This window comes from Mauremys mutica, chromosome 1, assembly GCF_020497125.1.
Source record: "Mauremys mutica isolate MM-2020 ecotype Southern chromosome 1, ASM2049712v1, whole genome shotgun sequence".
Taxonomy (NCBI): domain Eukaryota; kingdom Metazoa; phylum Chordata; order Testudines; family Geoemydidae; genus Mauremys; species Mauremys mutica.
In genome coordinates, this window is record NC_059072.1 from 221,870,639 (window position 1) to 221,894,791 (window position 24,153).

Consider the following 24,153-nt stretch of genomic DNA (forward strand, 5'->3'; position numbering starts at 1 on the left):
TCCACATGTTTGTTGACCTCCTTCAAAGAACTCTAGTAAGACATGATTTCCCTTTACAGAAACCATGTTGACTTTTGCCCACCAAGTTATGTTCCTGTGTCTGACAATTTTATTCTTTATTGTTTCAACTGACATTAGACTTACCGGTCTGTTATTGCCAGGATCACCTCTAGAGCCCTTTTTAAATGTTGGCGTTACATTAGCTATCCTCCAGTCATTGGGTACAGAAGCTGATTTAAAGGACCGGTTACAAACTAGTTAATAGTTCTGCAATTTCACATTTGAGTTCTTTCAGAACTCTTGGGTAAATGCCACCTGGTCTTGGTGACTTACTACTGTTAAGTTTATCAATTAATTCAAAAACCTCTAGCAACACTTCAATCTGTGACAATTCCTCAGATGTGTCACCTACAAAGGATGGCTCAGGTTTGGGAATCTCCCTAGCATCCTCAGTCATGAAGACTGAAGCAAAGAATTTAGTTTCTCCACAAGGACTTTATCATTTTTAAGTGCTCCTTTTGTATCTCGATCATCCAGGGACCCCACTGGTTGTTTAGCAGGCTTCCTGCTTCTGATATACTTAAACATTTTATTACCTTTTGAGTTTTTGGCTTGCTAGTCTTCAAACTCCTTTTTGGCATTTATTACATTTTTACACTTAATTTGGCAGTGTTTATGCTCCTATTTACCTAGCTGCAACTGAACAAGGTGGGTCTTTGTACTACAGTACAGTAAGATGATTCCTGTCCCAAAACCACTTACACAGAAAGTCTAATTCTATACTCAAAAGTTGTATTGGTAAAATTTTTTTTTTTTTTCTTCAAGTCAGTCTACCAGTGCAAACCTTAGTGGGGAGACAGTTCTACTGGTACAACATATTCCCATTCCTGTACAGGATTAAGCTGATCAGTATAACCATCTCTATATTTACTGTCTTAACTATGCTGGTACAACCCTTCTAATGTAAATAAGGCTCCAGTAGTGAAGTTAGTAGTTTTTGTACTTCAGCCAGTCCAAGCACGATTCCGATATAATGAAAACAAGTGAAAGCTTTAACTATAACCCTGGTGTATTGCTTTCATTATCAACCTCACTTCCTTCTGCCTTCCTGTTCAGGTGTAGAGTCCAGCTAGTTTTATGAAAATGTCTAGTTCTCTCCCCACCTTAAAACTGTTTTACTACAGAACAGCTCCATTAGTACGATAACCATCTTTAGGCATTTATGGCCCTGTGCACAGTGACAATTTTTTCATGTTTTGGTATCTTTCAGCTTCTTTAAAAAGGACAGCAGCTAGTTACAAGTAACCCCACCACCTGTTCTTGTGTTCAAATTGGTTTTAACAAAAATTTAGTTAGGGCTGGTGCAAAATGCTCACAAATACTCTTCAATCAATTTAAACATGATTTATTGACTTAAGTTGGTATGAAATAAAAGTTAAAACAGTATAAATCAGATTTGAATTGGTGTGTCCACAGAGGGGTTTTATACCATCTAATTACTTAAAAGCCAATTATAGTTAAACAAGTGAAATCTGTATTTTAGATAAGGCCTCTTTACCTACTGATATTAACAGCATTGCCTCTAATTACTTCCACTATAAGAGAAAAAGCTTCAGATTACATATTAGTTTTGTTTTTCATTTGGAGGGAGAAAAACTTTTTTTTTTAAAAAGGCGCTACAAGATCCAAAATTGGAAGGGTGGACAGATACAGAGTCACTGGTAGCTACATTAGGTTCAACAAAAGCGCTGATTTCAAGTCCTTGTGATGCTGATTGGCAGTGGTGTTATTTATTGCTGTAGGAAATAGTGACCAAATGAAAGCTACTTTACTTGTAAGAATTCAACCACACTACACTAATGCCATTAAAGTGAAAATACTATACTTTATTTTATAAAAGGAAATTAAAACAAAAACCCTGCCAGTGTGTACATTGTACACATTTGAATGACACTCACAACAATGAAGTTTTATTCAATATACATTGAAAGATCACTAGCCCACACTGGTGAAGGATGATGTTTACAAGCAAATAAATTGGACTTCACAGATGTCATTTCCTGTAAAACTGATGTTTCAAGTCCAGATGACAGATGACAGCAACAATTATACTACAATAGCGCTGGTAATGGAGCTTTGGAATTAGTGTCCATGCTATTTATTCCACTACAAACTGTATAGAAAGCAAGGCAAGACTTTATTCAGAGTATGATTCAGGGATAAGATTTGTCATTTTCTAGAATAATTCCTCACTCTTCAGTTGCCATTTTCAACAGATGTTCTTTGTCAATTTTGAAGAGCCTCCATCCTTCCTCAGTGGACAGATCAGAAGCACCTCTTCTCTTGTAGAACCTGATCGAAGGTTCATTCCATTCTGCGACTACAAAGTGCATGCTGCTACAGCGGCATTTGAGAGCAACCTAGAAACAGATAACTAGTATATTAGGTATACAGCAATCTTATGTGTTATGTACACAAATCTCTCCTTCCACTCACTATTGACAGACAAGAGTCCCCAGCAATATGATTTATTCTGAAGTGGACACCACTACTAAAATGTTTGCCGTTTCCTCCTTTGTCCCTCATCTCCATTGTGCCTATCACAATTCTGCTTCTATGAAGAAGCAGACAGATACTAAGCCACTAGAAGTTTACAGAATCTGACAAGCCTGCCCCATATGTCCATTTATCCACTTTACTACAGCAACTAAATCACTCACTTTCAAGTACTGTTAAAGGGTAATATTAATTCAGACAACTGACAGACTTGCTTCTCTGCTGTTGTCTTGTGCTAAAAATCTAATGGAGAAAGGAAAAACTACTTGCCTGACTCAGATTCTTCAGAATTTCTGAACCAATGCCAAGTCCTAAAAAGTCAAGAAATGTTAGTTGTAATTTTTTAAAAAAGCATATACAACAAACAATACTTTTAAAAGCTATTCCTTAAAACATACCTCTGAACTCAGGCATTACAAAGAAATCTTCAAGATACAGCAGTTTTCCAATCCATGGGTCATAAGTGAAGTAGTACATGGCAAAGCCCACAATAAGATGTCCTGTAACAAAGGATTTATATTACATCAGCAAAAAAAAACCTTATTTCTGAAAGGCAACAAGATTAGTACATTTCAGCTTACATGCATGTAACTTACATACCTAGGTTTTCTTTCTGTACATGCAACTATTAATTTATTAACTGTTATAAGCCTGATTTAAGAATGGAAGTTTGTAATAAGCATATTGAGGTGTAGGTAAAATAAGAATTCTGATAGCTTGAGATCTGTGTTGTGGAATGAAGATTATCCTTCTGGTTCCTCAAAGGCAGTGTTTACAGTTATAGCGAACAATGAACAACTAAGGCTTTCTGCTACAGACACATTATACATACCCTACTGGTTTATCAGTATGTCCACTTTGGATTATAAATTGGTTTACATTTTACACGGCAGTTCAGAATATGGTGGCAGTTAACTCAATTCTGCTTTCTTAAAAATCAGAACACAACACTAATAGTAGAATCTAAAAACACACACCTTTAAAGTCTGTCTCCCAATTAATATTTCTCAAAAATTGCTCAGTGGGAAAACCAGGAGTGCTCATAGGCAGCCATTAGTTAACATAATGGCATCTCCAGCACTGCCTCAACTGTGTTCCCACTGATAAAGTAGTAGTCTGTCTCCTTTATCCTGGGCACCAGAAAGATATCTACTTTGGCCAACAGCTTTCCTTGTTTACTTGAAACAACTCTCTGGCTCACCCTGTAAGAGGAGCCAACCAGTCAGTGCAAAACTGGTACCCTCTTCCAACATCATCCAACTCAGTCCTAAAACTTGAGAATTCAAATCATGTTAGCCATAATGCTTTGCACATACTCATACGAAGAGAGTGCATTCAGAATTTCTGATCTACCGTGTGTTTTTTGGTAAATGCTTGGGAATAGTACTTGTCCCTGTTAGACCTTACCTCATGTATCATGATCATCTACTTTATTGTGTAACGGATCTTTTAGTTACCTCCCCGCCCATCCATGTACACGGAAGGGCCATGTACATGGCGAAGCTAGAGACTGTAACCTGAAGATTGGGGACAAATTAAAGAAAAAATGTGATTCAACAGGATTACATTAAGGTAAATTAGGGTCAAACAAGAACAACCATTTAATGAAATGGAATTACAGTACATCATATATATTATACCTGGTCTCTAGTGTCTTCAGGGTGGCTGATCACTTTAGAAAAACATAATGGTTCTTCTATTTCAATAGTTGCATTTTAACTCTTTCGTCTTACCCAAATTCACAGCTTGAGCTTTATGTATAATCAGCAGCTTTAAATAAAGTTACATACATCCTGTGCATTTCTGATTTTTAAAAAGCAGCAGGATGTCTTACCTTCGGCTGTCCATTGTTCTTCTGGCACTTCTGCAACAAGACAGTGGTAGAAAGGATGTTCACCAAAGCCATCTTCAAGCAGATCTATAAGACGACAATAAACTGATATATATTCTATATTAAATTTAGTGGGACTATCAACAAAACAAACTCACAGCACCTAATTGGTTACCTTTTTCAGTTAGGACTACTTGGTCTTCCATATCCTCATATTTAGCTAGTTCCTGCAAAAAAAAAAAAAGTATAGCTATACAAATATATTTCCCTGTGTAGAGAAGACATTTCTCACCCAAGTGCTGTTTATACAAAGCAGCACTGAGAGGAAGCCACTTGCCTGCGCAGAGAGTGAAGAGCAAGCGGCCCATTGCACACGCAGTGAACACAAACAACTTGCTTTTGCCACGTCAGGAGGGCAAAGCTGCCCCCCCCACTCCAGCGGAGCAGGGCTGGGCGCTGGGCTGACAAAACCACGGGGGGGTGGGGGGGAGGAATGTCTATCCCCTGTGGCGCAACAACAGGTGCAAAGGTTCTGATGACAAGAACAGCAGAATTCTAACTCCGCCCCCCCGCCTCTCCCTCCTCCTCCTCCTCCTCCCAGGCTCCCCTCCCCCCGCCCAACCTTTCCCCTCCCCCCCCGCGCACACTCCCCTCCCCCTCCCCCCCGCCGCCGCCGCGCGCCGCCCGGTACCTTGATGAGGCGCAGCAGGTCGGGGCAGTCCTCAGGCCGCGCGCTACGGATGCGGAACGGGGCCATTTTCGGCGGCGCTTCCCCCTGCGGCCCCCCCGGCTGGCGAGTCCCCGGTACGTGAACAGGAGCAGCAGCAGCTTGTTCATTCGTGTCCCCGGCGCGGCGGCTCAGTCAGGCTCCGAGCATGGCGCGGCGGCGGCGGCGGCAGCAGCGACCCCAGCCCCCCTGCGCGCTCCCGGCTCTGCGCGGTCTGGAGGCGGCCGGCCGGGCGGCCCCTATTTATCGGCAACGGGCCCCGCCTCCTCCGGCCCCTCCGCCAATGGCCCCGCCCCCGCTCAGGCCGTCAGCCAATCGCAGCGCCCCTGACCCCGGCATTCCCTCACTCTTCCGGAAACCGTGGGCGCGGCGCGTGCGTCTGCCCGGCGCGAGGCCGGAGCGCGCGGCCGGCAGCGCCCCCTGGCGGGCAGAGGCTGCGGCCCCGCCCCAGGAGGGGGGAGCGTCGGGCCCCGCCCCAGGGGCTGCGACTCCCTCAGACCTACAGAACCGTCAGCGCTGGGGTCGGGCCCCGCGGCCTTCGGGCTGCGAGCTACGTGGGGCGGGGGCTGCCACAGCGGGGTGTCAGGGACACGAACTGCTGCGCACCTGCGTGGCACACACCCTGCCCAGCGCCGGTGTCACCAGCAAACTAGGCGACTGCCTGGGGCGCCAAAAAGCGGTGTCCCCCCGCCCCCCAATTTTTTTGTACATTATTGCTTCCGGCGGGGAGACGGGTTGCTCGCAGCCACATTAGCACCTATCTCTGCGGGCTTCCTCTGCAACCAGGGGCTCCGCCGCCTTCCTCTGCTGCGCCCCAATCACTGCCCCTCTACGCCCCCCCCCCTGCCAGCCCGGAGCTGCCTCCTCCCTGAGCCCCCAGGCTGCCGCATCGCTCTCTAGCCTGCTCCCTCTGGCTCTGGCAGTCCCCAACCCCCTGCCGCAGCAGGGGCTGCCAGCTGCAGATCAGAGCAGGTGACATCAGCCCACCTGCAGCTGGCCCTATTGACAGCAATGCAGTGGTGGGGGGCGGGGGTGGGGGAAAGGAAGAGGAGACCGTGGCCACCGGTCCACCTGTGGGGGTGGATCATAGCCCTACCAGAGGATACAGGGCTAAAGAGCTGCAAAAGTGTAACCGTCCTCAGCATGAGCCACCTTCCTAGGCTTCATCCCCATCCATCCCTGCAACCCTGTGGAGCAGGTAAATAGAGCCCCATTTGGGGGGAAACGGAGGCAGAGAACAGGGACGTGACTTGCTCACGGTCACCCGGGGAGTCATTGTTGGAGTCCTGTTTTGAACACAGGAGATCGAGGCTCCTACTTCTGCACTGGCTTATCCATTAGGCCAGAGGCCTTCAAGCCCTGAGCTCTGCACCTGCCCACACAAGGTATTAATCTGGGATTCAGAGGCAGCACACTGCAAGTTTTCAGTGAAGAAACATGGCTGTCTCAAGCCCTTAAGGCTACAAGGAAAATCTTCGAAAGGTGATGGGCATCTAGCTGACACAGTTCTGTCTGCCTGAGTCTGCAGCCAGCCTGGGACAACAGCTCTACGAAATGCAGCAGTAACTGTTAAGTCAAATTACAACACCGTCAGAGCCAGATTTTCATGTAATATGGGTGGCCAGTTGCATGGTGCACAACCACTGCAAGTGTGTGAGCAACTTAGGTTAAGTGCAGCTGAACACTGGGCAGGCTGCAGCACCCTAGAGATTTTTGTATTCCCACTGAATTGACAGCAGATGCACCAGTAACTTTACAGGTAGAAGTTTAGTGACCACATTAGGGCCATCTCCTCCCCACTCCCAGCACTGGGCCAACTGCCCCTCATCATTCTCCTGATTGCCTGTATGGTTATTGATGGGAGAGCTGCTGTGGATTGAGGGGTGTATATGGAGCTGCCTTTGCAGGCTCAGTCCTGGCCCAGCATTCAAAATAAATTGCCCTGAGTTTCAGAAGTACTGAGAACCATGGAGTTCCCACAGGCATCAGGGGAACCTCAGGTGCTCAGCATCTCTGAAAATCAGGCCCAGAATGACACTGATTCCTCTGTCCTGGGCAGAGGTGAAAGTAAGCCAGTCCGGTCCGGTACGCCGTGCTGGACTGCATCAGCTTCTGCGGCGGGGATTTAAAGGGCTCGGGGCTCCCCACGGACACGGGGAGCCCCGAGCCCTTTAAATCCCGGCCCGCAGCTCTGGCAGCCGGGCTGGGGCCGGCATTTAAAGCACTCCTCTGAGCTTCCTGCTGTGGCGGGGAGGAGCCCTTTAAATCCCGGCCTCGGCCCACAGCTCCGGTGGCCGACCTGGGGCCAGCATTTAAAGGCCCTTTAGTTCACCCCGGGGGCTACCAGCAACCTCTGCAGCTGGGAGCCCCTTGGGTGATTTAAAGGCCCTGGAACTCCCAGCCACAGCTGGTGCCCCAGGGCCTTTAAATCTTGAGGCCCCGCCTCTTCCGGTTGAAGCCACACTTGTTCTGGATGAGGCCACCCACCCCCAGGACTCTGGCCATACCTGTAAGTCCCAGGGCCGCCTAGAGGATTCCGGGGGCCTGGGGTCTTCGCCCGCTTCGGCGGTCATTCGGCGGTGGGGGGCCCTTCCGTTCCGGGACCTGCAGCCGAAGTGCCCCGCAGACCCGCAGCGGGGGCCCCCCGCCACCGAATGACCACCGAAGCGGGACCAGCCGCTGAAGTGCAGCTGGGTCTTTGGCAGTAATTCGGCGGCGGGGAGCCCCCGCCGCAGGTTTTCAAGGCACTTCGGCGGCGGGTCCCAGAATGGAAGGACCCCTTGCCGCCAAATTACCACCAAAAACCCGTCTGCACTTCAGTTGTGGGTCCCGCTTCGGCGGTAATTCGCCGGCGGGGGGTCCTTCCGCCAGGGCAGAAGGACCCCCCGCCGGTGAAGAGCGAGAGCGGAAGAAGCTCCGGGGGCCCGGCCCCCACGAGAGTTTTCCGGAGCCCCTGCTCCAGGGGCCCCGAAAAACTCTCGTGAGGGCCCCTGTGGGGTCCGGGGCCTGGGGCAAATTGCCCCTCTTGCCCCCCCTCTGGGCAGCCCTGGTAAGTCCTGTGAGTTACTTTCACCCCTGGCCCTGGGCCAGAGCTCTCTGAGTAAGAGGCTTCAGCAGTGATTGGTGTGGAGCAGAGTAAAGCAACCAGGATGGTCATGACGGAGGCTGGAACTCTGTCCTGCCTCACACCTGTGGGGAAGACAGGCCTTCAGACACTCCCTCCTGTCTATATTGCATTTTCCAGCCCAGGAGCAAGGAACCATTTCACACCTTAGCACAGGGGGGAGCTGAAGCCCAGAATGGGGAAGTAACTTGCCTGAAGTCATCCAGTGAGTTGGTGCCAGGGTGGAGAATAGAAGCCAGATCCCGACTCCCAGCTCTGTGATCTGATCACCAAAACAACCCTTTCCAGATCCTCTGGGGTAGAAGAGCAGGAGGGACTCTAGCCACATGCAGGAGACCCAAGGCCATTTATTTTCATTAAATATGTAGACTAAATCATGAAATTAATACATTTTCAAGCTGAATGTGTATTAATTCTAATGAACAATGCCACATTATGCAGTATTCATTTTTGAAAAATCTTAATAAGCGATGCTCCGGGGAAAGGGGAGGGGAGGGGCGCAAGGTGGAAGTTTCGCCTAGGTGCAAAATATCCTTGCACCAGCCCTGACCCTGCCCTCTTCTGGCTTGGCAGCACAGCAGGGATACAGATCTCCCCTCTGGCACCCAAAGCATAGTCTCTTTGGCAGCATGGGAGAATCTCTGCTAGCTGCTCTTAACAGTGTTGGGCCTCTGACACATTTGCAGGGGCGGCTCCAGGCACCAGTGCACCAAGTGCGTGGCTGGGGCGGCAAGCCGCAGGGAGCGGCCTGCCTGTCGCCGTGAAGGTGGCAGTCAGGCATGCCTGTGGGAGGTCCGCCGGTCCCTCGGTTTCAGTGGCAATTTGGCGGCTGGTATGCCAAAGGCGCGGGACCGGCGGACCTCCCGCAGGCATGCCGCCGAAAGCTGCCAGACTGCTGTGCTTAGGGCTGCAAAATACATAGAGCTGCCCCTGCACATTTGAGCAGGTCTGACACCCCACCTCCCATCCAGCACAGAGCAGCACTACACAGACGATAGTGGCCAGTAAATTCTGCACAATGCTCTCAGTTTTATACAGCCTCATCCCACAGGACTACAAATCCCAGGGCACACTCTATGGCCTGGGCCCTACTGACAGGGAGGGAAGGGACCCCAAGGCAGACTCATCTGTGCACAACACAACTTGTGAGGAGATTTTTATCTAAAAGCACCAACCTCCAATGAAAGTGCCATGGAGGTCTGTAATGACAGCTATACAACACATAGAGGACTTTGATTTGTAAAAGTCTCATTTAGAAGGTGTTCTTTAACATAAGTCTGTAAAACATCCATAAATATTCTGGCAGGGATCAGAAACATGACACAGACAATCCAATTTTATAAAAGACCTCTGGTGCTCATGAGACCTTTGTTGATTTTCCATTTGACACACACACACACACACACACACACACAATTATATTATCAAGAAACCTGATGTGGGGTAATGTAGAAAAGTGTGTGTTTTTTTCTGGTCACAAGACAAAACAGTCACATGGCTTTATAAACGCTAAAGTTTCAACAATGGCGTCTTCCTGTTTTACCATTTTTGAGAGTTCAACTTTAATTCACCCCACTCCACTGAAATATGCTGATTGTGTGTTATTCCAGCTGTGATAAATGAGAGGGGGGACACCCAGCCAGCCAGTTGTCTATGGAATCCCTCTTGGTGGTTGTTCTCTACTTGCTTTACCTGTAAAGAGTTAACAAGCCCACACATAAAAGGAAAGGAGTGGGCACCTGATCAAAAGAGCCAATGGAAGGGCTAGAACTTTTTAAAATTTGGAAAAAAAAACTTGCCTTTGTCTGTGTTGTTGTTCTCTGGGAAAGAGGGGAACAGAGAGCAGTTATGCTGTGAGAAGCTTTAAGCCAGGTATGAAAAACCATCAGATCATATTTAAAGATTGCTTATCTGAAACCCTAGAAATGTAAGTAAATTAGGGAATGTCTAGGAAGATGCAATTAGGGTTAATTCTTTTATTTTTTATTGGTTTGTGGACTCCTCTGTGCTAACCCCAGATGCTTTTGTTTGCTTGTAACCTTTAAAATGAACCCCTAAAAAAAGCTAATTTGGGTGCTTAATTTTTTGAATTACTCTAGCAATAGCCTGAGTTTTCAGATTAATTTTTTTTTTTTTTGTTAAGAACAGGATTGGATTTTTGGTGTCCTAAGAGGTTTGTGCATATGCTGTTTGATTAGCTGGGGGCAACAGCTAATTTTCTTTGTTTTCTTTCTCAGCTCTTCCCTGGAGGGGTGGGGGGTGAAAGGGCTTGAGGGTCCCCACAGGGGGGAATTCCCAAGTGCATCTGAGTTAAAAAAAGGTTTTTTTTGCATTTGGGTGATGGCACCATCCAAGATCAGAGAGAAGCTGTAACCTTGGGAGTTTAACGCAAGCCTGGAGTGGCCAATATTAATTTTTAGAATCCTTGCAGGCCCCACCTTCTGCACTTGAAGTGCCAGAGTGGGAATCAGCCTTGAAACCAGCTAACATGGTTTGCTTTCAAATTTAAAAAGGTTAAAAAAACCTTTGAAATGGCAGAATAGTTTTATGGGCTAGTGTATGGTACAAAATATAGACGAGAGGAAACAAAAAGAAAATGATACACTACTACTTACCTTTCACAGCCTACATGCTACACTGATTAGTGATATACACACACATGTAGCTGGCTTGCTAGATCAATCAAGTACAGGTAAAAATTCATTTCAGCAGAGGATCCAAGCAAGAAAATTTTGTCTATAACTTAGCATGAAGGGCCTGTTTACTCTGGCCTTGCATAGGGGTGAGGGCAGTACTGACCCTGAATTTGGAGCTAGGAAGATGACCCAACAACAGCCATTATGGAATGGATGTTGAAAGAATGAAGGGGGAAAAGTGGGAAGGAAAAATGTCATTAGACCTCTGTAAATTGGGCCCTGGAAAGTTCAGACAGTGCCCTTAAAGACAGAATTCTTAATGGTTACTGCTGAAGGCAGAGGTCACATATTGTGAAATATAATAGCATGGAAAAACAATGGCTGTAATAGGGAGAAAGGATTTCATTTTTAACAACTTATTATAATAAACAGGCAAACCCAAAATTGAGAACTGGTGTAAGCAGGGAAGTGATACATCAGGTCTGAATGTATTTGAAATATTTATCTGATTTTTACCTTTATATCTTACACCTTACTATCTGAGCACCTTTGGTTGGTAAAAATACTTTTTTGAAGAGTTTTAGTTTTCTAAAAAGTTGTCATATTTTGGCACAATTTGGTTCTGCTGTAAGTCCTGAACCAAAAAGAGAGTGTGCATGTGTGCACTTCTGATCCAGTAATGCACTTATGCATATAATTAACTCTGAGCATGGAAGTAGTCCTGGTCAAATTTTAATCTTTGTAACCCTGTATCCTGGGGTACACGTGTAATTATAAAGAACACAGAGACTGCAATCACATTTTTAAATTATTTTGGAAAATAAATTTATTGTAAATCATCACATGACTAGAGTTGGCTGGCTACCCATTCATGACTAAGATTTCTGTGATCCAGAGAGGTCATTTGAGAATCAAAGGAAAAGCTGTATCGTTCTTGCAGTTAGAGTTTCTGCTAAGCATTTCATAGCCCAAATGAAAATGAACACCATTTCTTTTGCTGGATGGAAAAACTGATTCAGCCAAACTCAACAGGTTTTACATGGAGTTGATTGCTACTTGATAACATAAGAACATGCATAAGTCTTTTGAAAAGGTCATTTCAATAACTGTTTATTTTAAGGCTGATAGGAACTTACCAAATTCACAGTCCATTTTATGATCCATGGGGCACCCAGGGATGAAAGTTAACTTAAAGGATTTACTGGTATGCCAGAGTCCTGGGCAGGGGGTGGAGCCTCAACCAGAAAGGGGGGGGGGGCTTTAAATCCCCGGCTCCCAGGGCAGCAGCTGCCTAGTTGGAGCCCCTCTGGTGGCAATTTAAAGGGTCTGGGGCTCCCAGCAGTGGCTGGACCCCCTGGGCCTCCAGCCACCACTACTGCAGCAGCAAAGCCCCAGGCCCTTTAAATCACTGCTGGCGGGCCGGGCCGGGCCGGGCCAGGCCAGGCCGGGCCGGGCCGGGCCGGGCCAGGCCCCCGCTCCCCCCCGGCAGTAATGGCAGCCCAGGGCTCCAGATGTTACAGAGAGACTGGGGCCTTTTAAATCTTGATTTAAAGGCCCCGCCCCTTCCGGTCAAGGCCCCGCCCCCTGCTCGGGACGGAAGGAACCATAGACAGACGAAAGGCTTGGGCGGCTCTCTGCGTCTCTATGGTGCAGGAGGACTAAGGCCCCGCCGCGGGGCAGGATGCTGGCGCTCAGGTGAGGGGCCGGGGGCCGGGCTGCTCCAGGGCCCCGGGTCGCTCCCCCGGGCCCGAGCGCGGCCGGTGCCCCCGGGCAGCCATCTGCCGGGCGGGGCCGTTGTACCGCCGCCGCCGCCGCGCGCTGGCCCCGGGTGCCCGCAGGGAGGCCCCGGGTTCCGCGCTCTTGTGCGGGCGGCGCCGGCGCCGGCGGAGTCCCCCGAGGCGGGTAACGGGGCTGCGGCGGGAGCCGCCTTTGCCCGCGGCGGGGCGCGCTGCTGCGCCCGCCAGGCGGCGCCGTGTCCCGGCCCCGGGCGGGGGCGGCCCCTGGTCTCCGGTCCCCGGGGCGCCCCCTGCCCCGAACTTGTAACTTCCCGATGCAGCGTTACCGTCGCTGACATGGGCTGCCGGGACAGGCTGTCAAATCCCGGCGGCGCGCTGAGGAGCGTTACTCCGTCGAGCCCGTGTAAACGGGCGCTGTCCGGGTGAAATGCACAGACCTGTTTCTTGCATTGTGGTTCGGCAGCATTTGATAAATAACCACACAGTGTACAAGGCAGCGAAGAATCAGGCTACGTAGATATTAAACTAGCCGCTTTACAAATAAGTCATTAAATAATTCAACTTGAAAAATGCATTTTTTTTGCCATTAATGCTAGTTGCCCTGTTTTTGCATTTCACTTATCTTAGATAATGAAAATTGAAGAGTTGTACTGTTGTTTTCAGTATTTAACTTAACTTTGCAGTTCTGGACTAGCATAAAGCTGTACTACTTGTATTGAAAACACTGTAGAGGAATGTTTAAATCCAAGCAAGCTGTTTGAAATGAAATGCAAACAAATCAATCAGGCAAATTTTGAACCCTTTTCTACTAATGCTTGGGGCTAATTTCTGCCCTAATTTATACCCTGTGCAACTCTATTGATGCCAATGGGCTGAGCCTGTACAATGTGTCAGTGAGGCAAGAATATGGTCTTAAATGTTAAAACATTTTTTTCCTCCTAAAGTACTTGCCATTGTACTTTAAAATCCTATAGGAATATGAACTGAGTTAGCAACAGATCACATAATAAAAGTGAACGTTGGAGTCAAAGGCTGTGTCTGCAGTAGGGGATGTTAAAAGAAAGTTTCCACCATTACCACTGCGGCAATTCCTAGTGCAGATGAGATTTAGTGCAGTGGTCCCCAAACCTTTTACATCTTGCCCTCCCTTACCCATGTCCATGTCCCCCCTGGGAGTCTGGTTGGGAGCTGGGGCCACGGTTGTGGCCAGGGGCTGAGGCTGGGGTTGGAGCTGCAGCCTGGCTGAGAGCCAGGGGCTGAGACTGGGTCATCAACTGGGGCCAGCAGCCAGGGCAGTGGCTGGGTGCAGAGCTGCAGCCAGGATCTGGGGCCACAGCTGGGGGTTGGACCGGAAAAGAGCTGGGGGCAGAGTGGAACTGGGTGGTGCTCCCTCCCTGCCCCCCATGGGGGCTGGTCCAGGCCCTGCTCCCTGAATGTTCATCTGCCCCCCACAGGAGGGCACGCCCCACAGTTTGGGGACCATTGTTCTAGTGTTTTTACTGTCATGTTAGTTAAATCAGCTAGAGAGGTGCAGGGTCCATAGTGGTGTAGCAATACATGATCTTTATGTAGACAGCCGTGCCCTGTTATACATGCTGAAGGCCTACCCAATTTTGAGGTGAACCCTCTGACCATTTCTGCAGGAGGTTGAAGGGACAGGCAAACCCTGTTCCTTGACACGACAATATAGGGGATTGCTGTGAGAATTTTACCAGACAGAACAAGGAGTAATGGTCTCAAGTGGCAGTGGGGGAGGTTTAGGTTGGATATTAGGAAAAACTGTTTCACTAGGAGGGTGGTGAAGCACTGGAATGGGTTACCTAGGGAGGTGGTGGTATCTCCTTCCTTAGAGGTTTTTAAGGCCCATCTTGACAAAGTCGTGGCTGGGATGATTTAGTTGGGGATTAGTCCTGCTTTGAGCAGGGCATTGGACTTGATGACCTTCTGAGGTCCCTTCCAACCCTGATAGTCCCTAAAGAATCATAGAATATCTGGCCTATTGAGATTAATATGGGGAACATGCAAATACAAATCAATAATAATGTATCATGAGTTTATTAGAAAAAGCAATGTTGCTTTGTGATCAAAATATGAAACTTGAAGTCAAGACTCAAAAAATCTAGCAACTTTGGTGCTGACTCAGTATGTAACCTTAAGGAAGTCATTTAAACCCAGATCCTCAAAGGTATTTAGACTCCTAACTTCTGTTGATTTCAGTTGAAAGTTGATTTCAGTGCTGAGCATCCACCCTAATGTTAAGGAACTTGCACTCTGTGAGACAGTGACCTGAAATGACATAGCTTTTTCACATAGCCTCCTTTGTTGTTTGTTTTACTTTTCCAAATTAAAACTAGTATCTTACTGCAATAAAACAAAACCTTTATTTCAGTAAATTTTACATTTTCCCAATTAATATTACCTTAAATGATTTAAACTCATGTTCACTTTAGTAAAAATATTAGGTATGTCCAAGAATCCCAAAATGATTTAGAAGTGTTGCTGTGCCTATTTTACAAATGGATAAATTGAGGCACAGAGACATTAAGGCCCAGATCCACCAAGGTATGTAGGCTCCTAACTTCCAGCTGCAGGCTCTGCTGACCAAGCCCCTTTTAAGGTGCCTCAGATTGGGAACCTAAACTCATGAGGCACTTCTGAAAATCTTGGTCACTGTTTATATGCTTCATTGACAGCTTCTTCCAAATAATGTTATGAAAACATTGGGGAAACAACATATCTGATTTGGCTTTATTCTTCCTCTCCCCCCCCCCCCAAATATTTTTACCGTGCAAGTAATGCAAACTTGTCTCTTTTACTAATTCTCTCCATGTGTCAATTTGCAGTTTAGCCAACTCCACCTATATGTCTAAACTATTGTGTTCCTTTTGAAAAAAAACTTCTATGAAGATGATGAAATGAGTCTCTGAAGTAGTGTGTACCTTTCTCATTGGTTTTCACTGCAATAATTTTGAATGATGCTTAATTCCTTTCATATCTACAGATGTACTGTAAGGAAGGCTCCTTCTCTCCTGGCTAGGGCACTGACATCCATGACTAATGGCTTCCAGTCTCCTCCAGACATGTCTGAAGGTAATATAACTGATTGAATTTTGGAAGATCATGTCATTAAAGGGTTTTATTCTTTCCTTTATACTGTTGGGTGAAAAGCACTGTCCTTATCAGTTATTAAGCTTAACTGGTTTAATGCTTTAATAATAAAATGTTAGGACAATATATTACCACCTTAATCAAGCATAACGCATAAGTAAAGTAGATAGAGCAGGATAATGTAATGATAAGTTAGCCTACTAGGAGAATAGCCCCAGGACTAGGTATTTCTGGCATCTGGTCCAATCCGGTGTAAATCCTGCATTGCTCCACCTCCCCTTGTTAAACACACATTTTTTTATACTGTGTCCTGTAACGTTGCATGGGCACAAATTATTTAAACTACCTAATCTGCGAACATTCCATTCTAAATATGTTTTCTAATAGAGTTTTAGCAGAATAAATAAAAAAGTAACAGGTACCTCCTTAGCTATCTTTTATTTAACCATTGCTTTCATATGTAACAGTACAACAACAGTTGAAAGAAATAATGAACACATCTGTTTGTTATGCCCTTCGAGTTGCTGACTAGTTCTGTCCAGTCAGTGTTTATCCTTCCTAATCAGTCTTGCTTGTATCTATCTAGAAAAATTACACATTGTCTGTTTCACTTTGCCCAGTTATCTACACAGACCAAGAATCCACTGTAAGTAGGATGCAAACCAGCTTTCTGATTTCTTTACAACCTTTGAAAGCTATGTCAACAACACACAGAGAAAGCAGGAACGTTCCCTTTTTACATTTTCTTATAACAATATCTACTTCGCTAACATTAAATACAGTATATTGTACTTTTCGTTCTAATACTCACATGCTACTCCCATTAAGGAGTGACATGGATGTATTGTAAAGAGTATATCCCTTAGTGTAGTTCATATTATTTAAGATCTAGTTCCTGACAGTTTCTTTTACGTAAAATTCTTGCACATGTGTTGAACTAATGGTAAATCTGTGTGAATGCAGCATACAAGTTCAGGGTATCAGCGTGGTCCTTTTTGCCTAGAAAAGCGGAAAGCTCATGTCTGTTTTTTGGGAAGGCACCTTTCCTTTTTCCCTGAGGATGCGTTCTGGATGGAGGGGAACTGTAGGATGGGGACATATGGACGATGGGGGAGGATGGGCAAGAAGAGGACAGAGTGAGGAATAGAAATGAAATATCCCCCAGAAAAGCTGTGTTTTTTTATACATAAGAAATTATATATGAAAATCCTTTAATCTGATCAGAACCATGGATTATGAACATTTATATCCGTATTATTTTATATTAAAATACTGTTTTTAATCAGATTTATAATAATTAAATATGAAACATGAAGTGTTAATGTTTTAATTTTAAAACGAAAGTAAATGCAAATAATAATTACAGTTAGGCAGCCCAAAAAAGAATTTGAAAAGCAACTAGCAAAAAGACACAAAAACTAACAGCAATTTTTTTTTAAGTACATCAGAAGCAGGAAGCCTGTCAAACAATCAGTGGAGTCACTGGATGATTGAGATGCTGAAGGAGCATTCAAGTAAGACAAGGCCATTGTGGAGAAGCTAAAGACTTCTTTGCATCTGCCTTCACTGCAAAGGATATGAGGGAGATTCCCACATCCCACCCATTCTTTTTAGATGATTTATCGGAGGAACTGTCCTAGATTGAAGTGTTAGTAGAGGTGGTTTAGGAACAAATTGATAAATTAAACTGTAATAAGTTACCAGGACCAGATGGTATTCACCTAAGTTCTGAAGGAACTCTAATATGAAACTGCAGAGCTACTAACTGTGCAACGTAACCTATCTGTTAACTCAGCCTCTTTACCAAACAACTAGAGGATAGCTAATGTAATGCTCATTTAAAAAAAAAAAAAAAAGGCTCGAGGCAATCCTGGCAATTGCAGGCTAGTAGGCCTAACGTCAGTACCAGGAATACTGGTTGAAACAGTAGTAAATAACACAATTATCAGACACATAGATGAACACGATAAGTTGGCGAAGAGTCAACACAGTTTTTGTAAAGGGAAATCATGCCTCCCCAATCTATTAGAATTCTTTGAGGATGACAACAAGCATGTAGACAAAGGTGATCTGTGGATATAGTGTACTTGGACTTTTAGAAAGCCTTTGATAAGGTCCCTCACCAAAGGCTCTTTAGCAAAGTAGGCAGTCATGGGATAAGAGGGAAAGTCCTCTCATGGGTCAGTAACTGATTAAAAGGTAGGAAACAAAGGTTAGGAATAAATGGTCAGTTTTCATGGTGGAGCTCTGTAAACTATCTTTACTGAGACCAGTGCTGTTCAACATATTCCTAAATGATCTGGAAAAAGGAGTAAACAGTGAGGTGGAATCTCACAAAGCTGGGTGATTAGGCATGTGTGATTCAAAACCTTGTCTCTCTCACCAACAGAAGTTGTGCAATAAAATATATTACCTTATCCACCTTGGGCAAAAAAAGGCAGATGAAATTCAATGTTGATAAATCCAAAGTAATTCACATTGGAAAACATAATTCCAACTATACATACAAAATCATAGAAGATTAAGGTTGGAAGAGACCTCAGGAAGTCATCTAGTCCAACCCCCTGCTCAAAGCAGGACCAACCCCAACTACATCATTCAGGGCTTTGTCAAGCCTGACCTTAAAAAACCTCTAAGGATGGAGATTCCACCACCTCCCTAGGTAACCCATTCCAGTGCTTTACCACCCTCCTAGTGAAATAGTTTTTCCTAATATCCAACCTAGACCTCCCCCACTGCAACTTGAGACCATTACTCCTTGTTCTGTTACCTGCCACCACTGGGAACAGCTGAGCTCCATCCTCTTTGGAACCTCCTTTCAGCTTGTTGAATGCTGCTATCAAATTCCCCCCTCACTCTTCTTTTCTGTAGACTAAATAAGCCCAGTTCCCTCAGCCTCTCCTCATAAGTCATGTGCCCCAGCCCTCTAATCATTTCCATTGCTCTCCTCTGGACTCTCTCCAATTTGTCCACATCCTTTTGGGGGGGGGGGAGGGGAGGAGAGGGAACTGGATGCAATACTCCAGATGTGGCCTCACTAGTGCTGAATAGAGGGAAATAATCACTTACCTCGATCTGCTGGCAATGCTCCTACTAATGCAGCCAAATGTGCCATTAGCCTTCTTGGCAACAAGGGCACACTGTTGACTCATATCCAACTTCTCATCCACTGTAATCCCCAGGTCCTTTTCTGCAGAAGTGCTGCTTAGCCAGTCAGTCCCCAGCCTGTAGCGGTGAATGGGATTCTTCCTTCATAAGTGCAGGACTCTGCACTTGTCCTTGTTGAACCTGATTAGATTTCTTTTGGCTCAATCCTCCAATTAGTCTAGGAGTCTTCATTAACTGTTTGACTCCAAGATCTCTTGCTTGAGTGCTTGTGGCTAGTTCTCTGAAAGGATCTGCTCAATGTGCAGCGGCAGTGTGTGTGTGTGTGTGTGTGTGTGTGTGTGTGTGTGTGTATATATATATATATATATATTAGGAAAGAGATAGGGGCATTAAAGATATTTTCTTATCACCTATATAAATCAATGGGATGCCCACACCTTGAACGCTGTGTGCAGTTCTGTTTGCTCCATCTAAAAAAGACATGTTGGAATTGGAAAAATACAGAGAAGGGCAACAAAAATGATTAAGGATTAAGCTTCCATATGAAGAGAGATTAAAAAGACTGGGACTGTTCAATTTAGAAAAGAGACAACTAAAGGGGGATATGATGGAGGTCTATAAAATCATAAACGATGTGGAGAAAGTGAATAAGGAAGTGTTATTACCCTTTCACATAACAAGAATCCAGGGTCACCCAATGAAATCAATAGCAGATTTAAAACAAAAGGAAATACGTCTTCACGTAAAGCACAGTCAACTTGTGGAATTTGTTTCCAGTGGCTATGGTGAAGGCCAAAAGTATAACTGGATTAAAAAAAGAATTAGATATGCTCAAGGAGGATAGATCCATCAGTGGTTATTAGCCAAGATGGTTAGGGACACAACTCCATGCTCTCCTGTCCGTAAACTTCTGACTGCTAGAAGCTGAGAGTGGACAATGGGATGGATCACTTGATACATTGCCCAGTTCTCTTCATACCCTCTGAAGCATCTGGCACTGGCCATTGTTGGATGACAGGATACTGGGCCAGATGGATCATTGGTCTGATCCAGTATGGCCATTCTTATTTTTTAACACGTACATTAAAATAGAACAAAGGGACTGAAATGGGACACAAATAATTCCTCTGAGATTCTGATACTGTCTAATCCTTCTGTCATTCTCTAAATAGAAACTCTCATACTAATGACTGGGTTACTACTTGTGACTTACTGAATGTTGGAGATTTGTGTTAGTAAATGAGCAAACACATAACTGAAGGGTGGGGAGGAGGGGAAGAAAAGCAGGATACCGCATGTATTTAATGAAAATTGTACTTGGTTCATTTACTGTGATTGTAATTTTAGATTTAGCTATAACAGTACCAGCTAGTAATACAGTACAGTACATTTTTGTAAAAGCTTCTAGGGGCACTCTGTTATTGGTTATTTACTGAGAAATGGGGAGCAATTGATGGTTTGTATATTATAACACTTACTGCTTAGTGAGGTTCTACTCTAAACCGGTAACTTTATTTGCCTGTAAAAACACCATGCAGACTTCCATTGCTACATATAAATAACTTGTCCTTCTTTCATTCCCATTCATTGTATTAATCTATTTTTCCAAGCTGTCTCCTAAGTGCTGGATGCTCACCCCAACTTGTTTTTCCATATCACTGACCTCCATTCAAATCCCGTCTGTTTAAAAAAAAAAAACAAAAAAAGCTCACTTCTTCTGTATCCTCATAAGAGGTGAACCAAACAACACATTAAAGATCATCCTCCCCCCCTGCAACTCTCCAAAAAAAATACTCCATGTTATTCCTTCCTCTTACCTATTTATTGCATCTTTTCTTCCCCATTTACATCTGTTGAGGCCTTGATCCTTGAGGCTGCTCACATGTGTTAAGTTAAACATGTACATAAATGTTTGCAGGATCATGGTCATAGATTATAAGCTCTTCCGGGCAGGAAGGGACTATTGTCATTACTGGTACTTAACAAAAATTAATATTAAAATGAACCATGTAACTGAATGAAGACAAGTTGCCTACAATTAGATACTAATGTGCATGTGCAAAGTGGAATTTGAAGGGGAAAAATAACCAGACAACCCGTGACTAGAAGTGTACTCTTTTTCCTTGTTTTATGGTGGTATTGACTATCTAACTTGTTTTTTCCACTCCACAGGACACTTACCCATTCATGTGAATAATGGTGTGTGGTGGTAATCAGCATGCATTTTAATATTTACAGAACCGCTTCAAGCCTATCTTGCTACTATCTAACTTTACTTGAGGATTCATGAAAAACAAAAACTAATATTTTTCTCTGTCAGCTTTCACAAGTCATCCCTGTGGTCATTAAAACTGTTAACTGTGATATGTGAGTGGTTTCAATCTCACTGGTAGAAATATTGTCACAGGACATATATACAATGTGCTGATTGATATAAGGGCATGCTAGATCACTTGTGTTTTTAAAAAATCTGCAGGTAATAAAACCATTTATATTTTAAGGCACAGATCCTGCAGTTCTTATACATGTAAATCTCCCATTGACATAAATAAGAATTTTACCTAAGTAGAGATTGCAGGATTTGACCCAAAAAGTATAAACAGAAATATACTCAGGAAAGCCCTGGAATAAGTTTTTCCAACTTAGGTTCCTGAATTCACACTCCAATATCCATATTTAGGAATTTAAGTAGCCTGACTTTTGAAAAGTTTTGAGTGCCTGTATCTTCCAATGAAATCAATAGGAATTGTAACCAATCAATACTCTTGAAAATTCAGGCTATTTATTTAGGGCCCTATATATGGATTTAGCAGCCTAACTTTAAGGACTCAAGTTTGAAAATCTTTGACTTGGTATTTGAAGCAATGTTGATAATTTAAAGAGATGCCACATACCAACTCTACTCTGCTTTTGTTGAAAGACCCAAGCCAACATTTTCCAAGTTGGCTGCCTAAAGTTAGACTCCTAAAGCCTCAGTTAGACATCTAAATAAAAACTTTGATTTTCAGATGTGCTGAGTACCTGCAACTCCCACTGAAATCAATAGCAAGGTCTGCTTAAAAAATGATGGCACAATATGGAGCTTTGTTTGGGGAATACTGCTGTGTAACTTACTTGAAACGAATGGCAAGCTTACTCTCACTCCTAATGGAAATTAGATTTCAGTGCATCCAGTAAATACTTGTATCAGATGGGTAGCCGTGTTAGTCTGGATCTGTAAAAGCAGCAAAGAATCCTGTGGCACCTTATAGACTAACAGACGTTTTGGAGCATGAGCTTTCGTGGGTGAATACCCACTTCGTCGGATGCAACCAGATGGCTTTCACCCACGAAAGCTCATGCTCCAAAACGTCTGTTAGTCTATAAGGTGCCACAGGATTCTTTGCCAGTAAATACTGTTAACAGTCTTAGCCTCTGATTACCTTCACATTCTCTAGGGCAGTGTTTCTTAACCTTTTTGATTCCAGGGATGGGCTTGCTGTTTTCATAAATTTTCTGACCTTGTCTACACTACAGGGTTACTTCAGTATAACTTGCGGTGTTCTGGGGTGTGACTAATCCACACACCTGAGCAGCGTAAGTTATACCGAACCAAGCACCGATGTAGACAGAACTATGTCGGCGGGAGAGTTCTCTGTGCTGATAGAAAACTATTTTCCGTACTCTGGTTTTCAAAGAGCCTATTTCTTGTACATTGTGCAAAAGTCTCTACATGCACTGAAACATTAGGGTTTGTTTTCCTAGCTGCCAGCTGTCTCTGAGGCTACTTTAAATTTCCATCTGTTCAAATTGGAAGAAATCTGTATCTTGATACCATCCCTTGTAGAGCCAGCTCAGCTTTCACTTTCATTGCTGTTTACAATATTCTCTCTTGATCTGAGGAACTCATAGAATTTGTATTTATACTAAACAGCTTTAGTGTTGGGTTTTTTGTGGTTAGGAAACCTTTTCTGGTTTGAGTGAATACTGTTACAGTGGAGCTGTAACAAAGAGTTTGAAACTGATGCAGCATCACTTTATTAGTACACTATAGCAGGGATGCTCAAACTTTTGTATATTGTGGCCCACATGGTCATATGGATTGATTCATAGCAGTGGTTCCCAAACTTTAACAACCTGTGAACCCCTTTCACTAAAATGTTAGGTCTCACGAATCCCCTTCTAAAAATGAATATATCCAGGGATTTTCTCCTTTACCTGAGTATAAATTATAAAAAGCAGTGATCTTGGAAATATAAAATTTGTTTTTATGATATGCTTATTACACACTATTTATTATTATTTATCATTACAGTATTTTTATTACATTATGACTAAGGTGCCACAGAACTCTTTGCCGCTTTTACAGATCCAGACTAACACAGCTACCCCTCTGATCCTTCATAGTTTGTATCACTTTGAATAAGCCTGTTATAAGACAAGGCTCCTATGTTTCATCAAGGAGTATCAGGTGTGAAACAGCATAAAGGTATTTAAGAAGCCAACTCAAAGCACAAGCATTCAGATCTTGAGCAGTCCAGGCAAACAACTCATGTTACAACAAAGCTTAAACTTGTTCTTTGTAATAATTTAAAAAACCATACTAGCTATTTATTTTAAAAACAGCAAAAAATATCCACCTCCTTTTCCATTTCTTATAAGGAGTTATGAAGTTTAAATCTCCTCAGTGTGGTAGATACGATTGCTTTGATCTGCTTAGCCCTTGGAAGTCCAGGGGCTCCGGGCTGCCGGCCCCGTGCTGCCCGGGGTCCCTATGGACAGTTCTGTCCGCCATTAGGGAATTTTTTCCCAAGAACCCCCTGTAACATTTTGTGAGGCCCAGTTTGGGAACCACTGATTCATAGGAACCTCCCCTCCCATTCGTGATCTCATAACATTTCTGTCACAAATAAAGCAATTGATTTCATGGATGGCTTACTAATATTTTATACTGTTAAGCGATTAGAGTGTGTAATATAACAAAATAGTAAATCAAGTATGGAAGTTTAGGGAGCGTTATCTCGAATTGCTTGAAATCCTGTTAAATGAAGAAGGGAGTAGATGAATAATAGAATTTACTCACTAAACAAATTCTGAAAGTGTTTGTTTTTAAATCTGTAAATTGCATTTGGTTTTGGATTGTAAATTTGGATTTGGTTTGCTCACATTTTAATAATATTCATTATGCACATTTTCCTTTTACATTTTGCGTAATCAAAATGAAAGTACTAAACCTTCTACCCTACAAACACTTGTGTGTTTTAAATCTGTGAATAGTTGCACAAAAGAGAATGGGACTACTTGCACATGTAAATCTGCAAAATTGGGGATTAAGTCATTAATAGTTT

The 24,153-nt window shown here is 44.1% G+C and overlaps 2 protein-coding genes across 9 annotated transcripts in view; one reads left to right on the top strand and one right to left on the bottom strand.

Annotated features, from left to right (window-relative positions):
• Positions 1-1,865: 1,865 nt before the first annotated feature.
• Positions 1,866-5,333, bottom strand: SAT1 (spermidine/spermine N1-acetyltransferase 1). 2 transcript variants are annotated; one of them, XM_045008615.1, is made up of 6 exons: positions 5,079-5,333; positions 4,563-4,614; positions 4,391-4,474; positions 2,955-3,056; positions 2,827-2,867; positions 1,866-2,420 (listed from the first exon to the last, which is right to left on the bottom strand). In XM_045008615.1, the coding sequence occupies exons 1-6, from the start codon at positions 5,142-5,144 to the stop codon at positions 2,250-2,252; spliced, it is 516 nt and encodes a 171-aa protein (XP_044864550.1). In that variant the 5' UTR covers positions 5,145-5,333; the 3' UTR covers positions 1,866-2,249. The 2 variants fall into 2 exon arrangements, with proteins under 2 accessions (XP_044864550.1, XP_044864620.1); XM_045008685.1 differs by lacking the exon at positions 5,079-5,333 and adding an exon at positions 4,725-4,830.
• An 835-nt stretch (positions 5,334-6,168) lies between these two features.
• ACOT9 (acyl-CoA thioesterase 9) overlaps positions 6,169-24,153 on the top strand; it is a 44,593-nt gene continuing 26,608 nt past the window's right edge. Inside the window, exons 1-3 of one of the 7 annotated variants that reach the window (XM_045000876.1) lie at positions 6,169-6,312; positions 15,612-15,700; positions 20,999-21,025. In XM_045000876.1, coding sequence (XP_044856811.1) covers positions 15,661-15,700; positions 20,999-21,025 — 67 coding nt within the window. In that variant the 5' untranslated portion in view covers positions 6,169-6,312; positions 15,612-15,660. Of the gene's footprint in view, positions 6,313-10,050; positions 10,166-12,506; positions 12,570-15,611; positions 15,701-20,998; positions 21,026-24,153 lie in introns of those variants that run through there. The other 6 variants (XM_045000776.1, XM_045000827.1, XM_045000904.1 and 3 more) reach the window with 6 other exon arrangements.

What these genes read in the sequence shown, in the direction of transcription:
- SAT1 (XM_045008615.1), bottom strand. Translation starts at nt 5,144, where the DNA reads ATGGCCCCGTTCCGCATCCGTAGCGCGCGGCCTGAGGACTGCCCCGAC. An exon ending in ACCTGCTGCGCCTCATCAAG is followed by an intron (nt 4,615 to 5,078) that starts GTACCGGGCGGC and finishes TTTTTTTTGCAG; the next exon opens with GAACTAGCTAAATATGAGGA. An exon ending in AGTAGTCCTAACTGAAAAAG is followed by an intron (nt 4,475 to 4,562) that starts GTAACCAATTAG and finishes GTCGTCTTATAG; the next exon opens with ATCTGCTTGAAGATGGCTTT.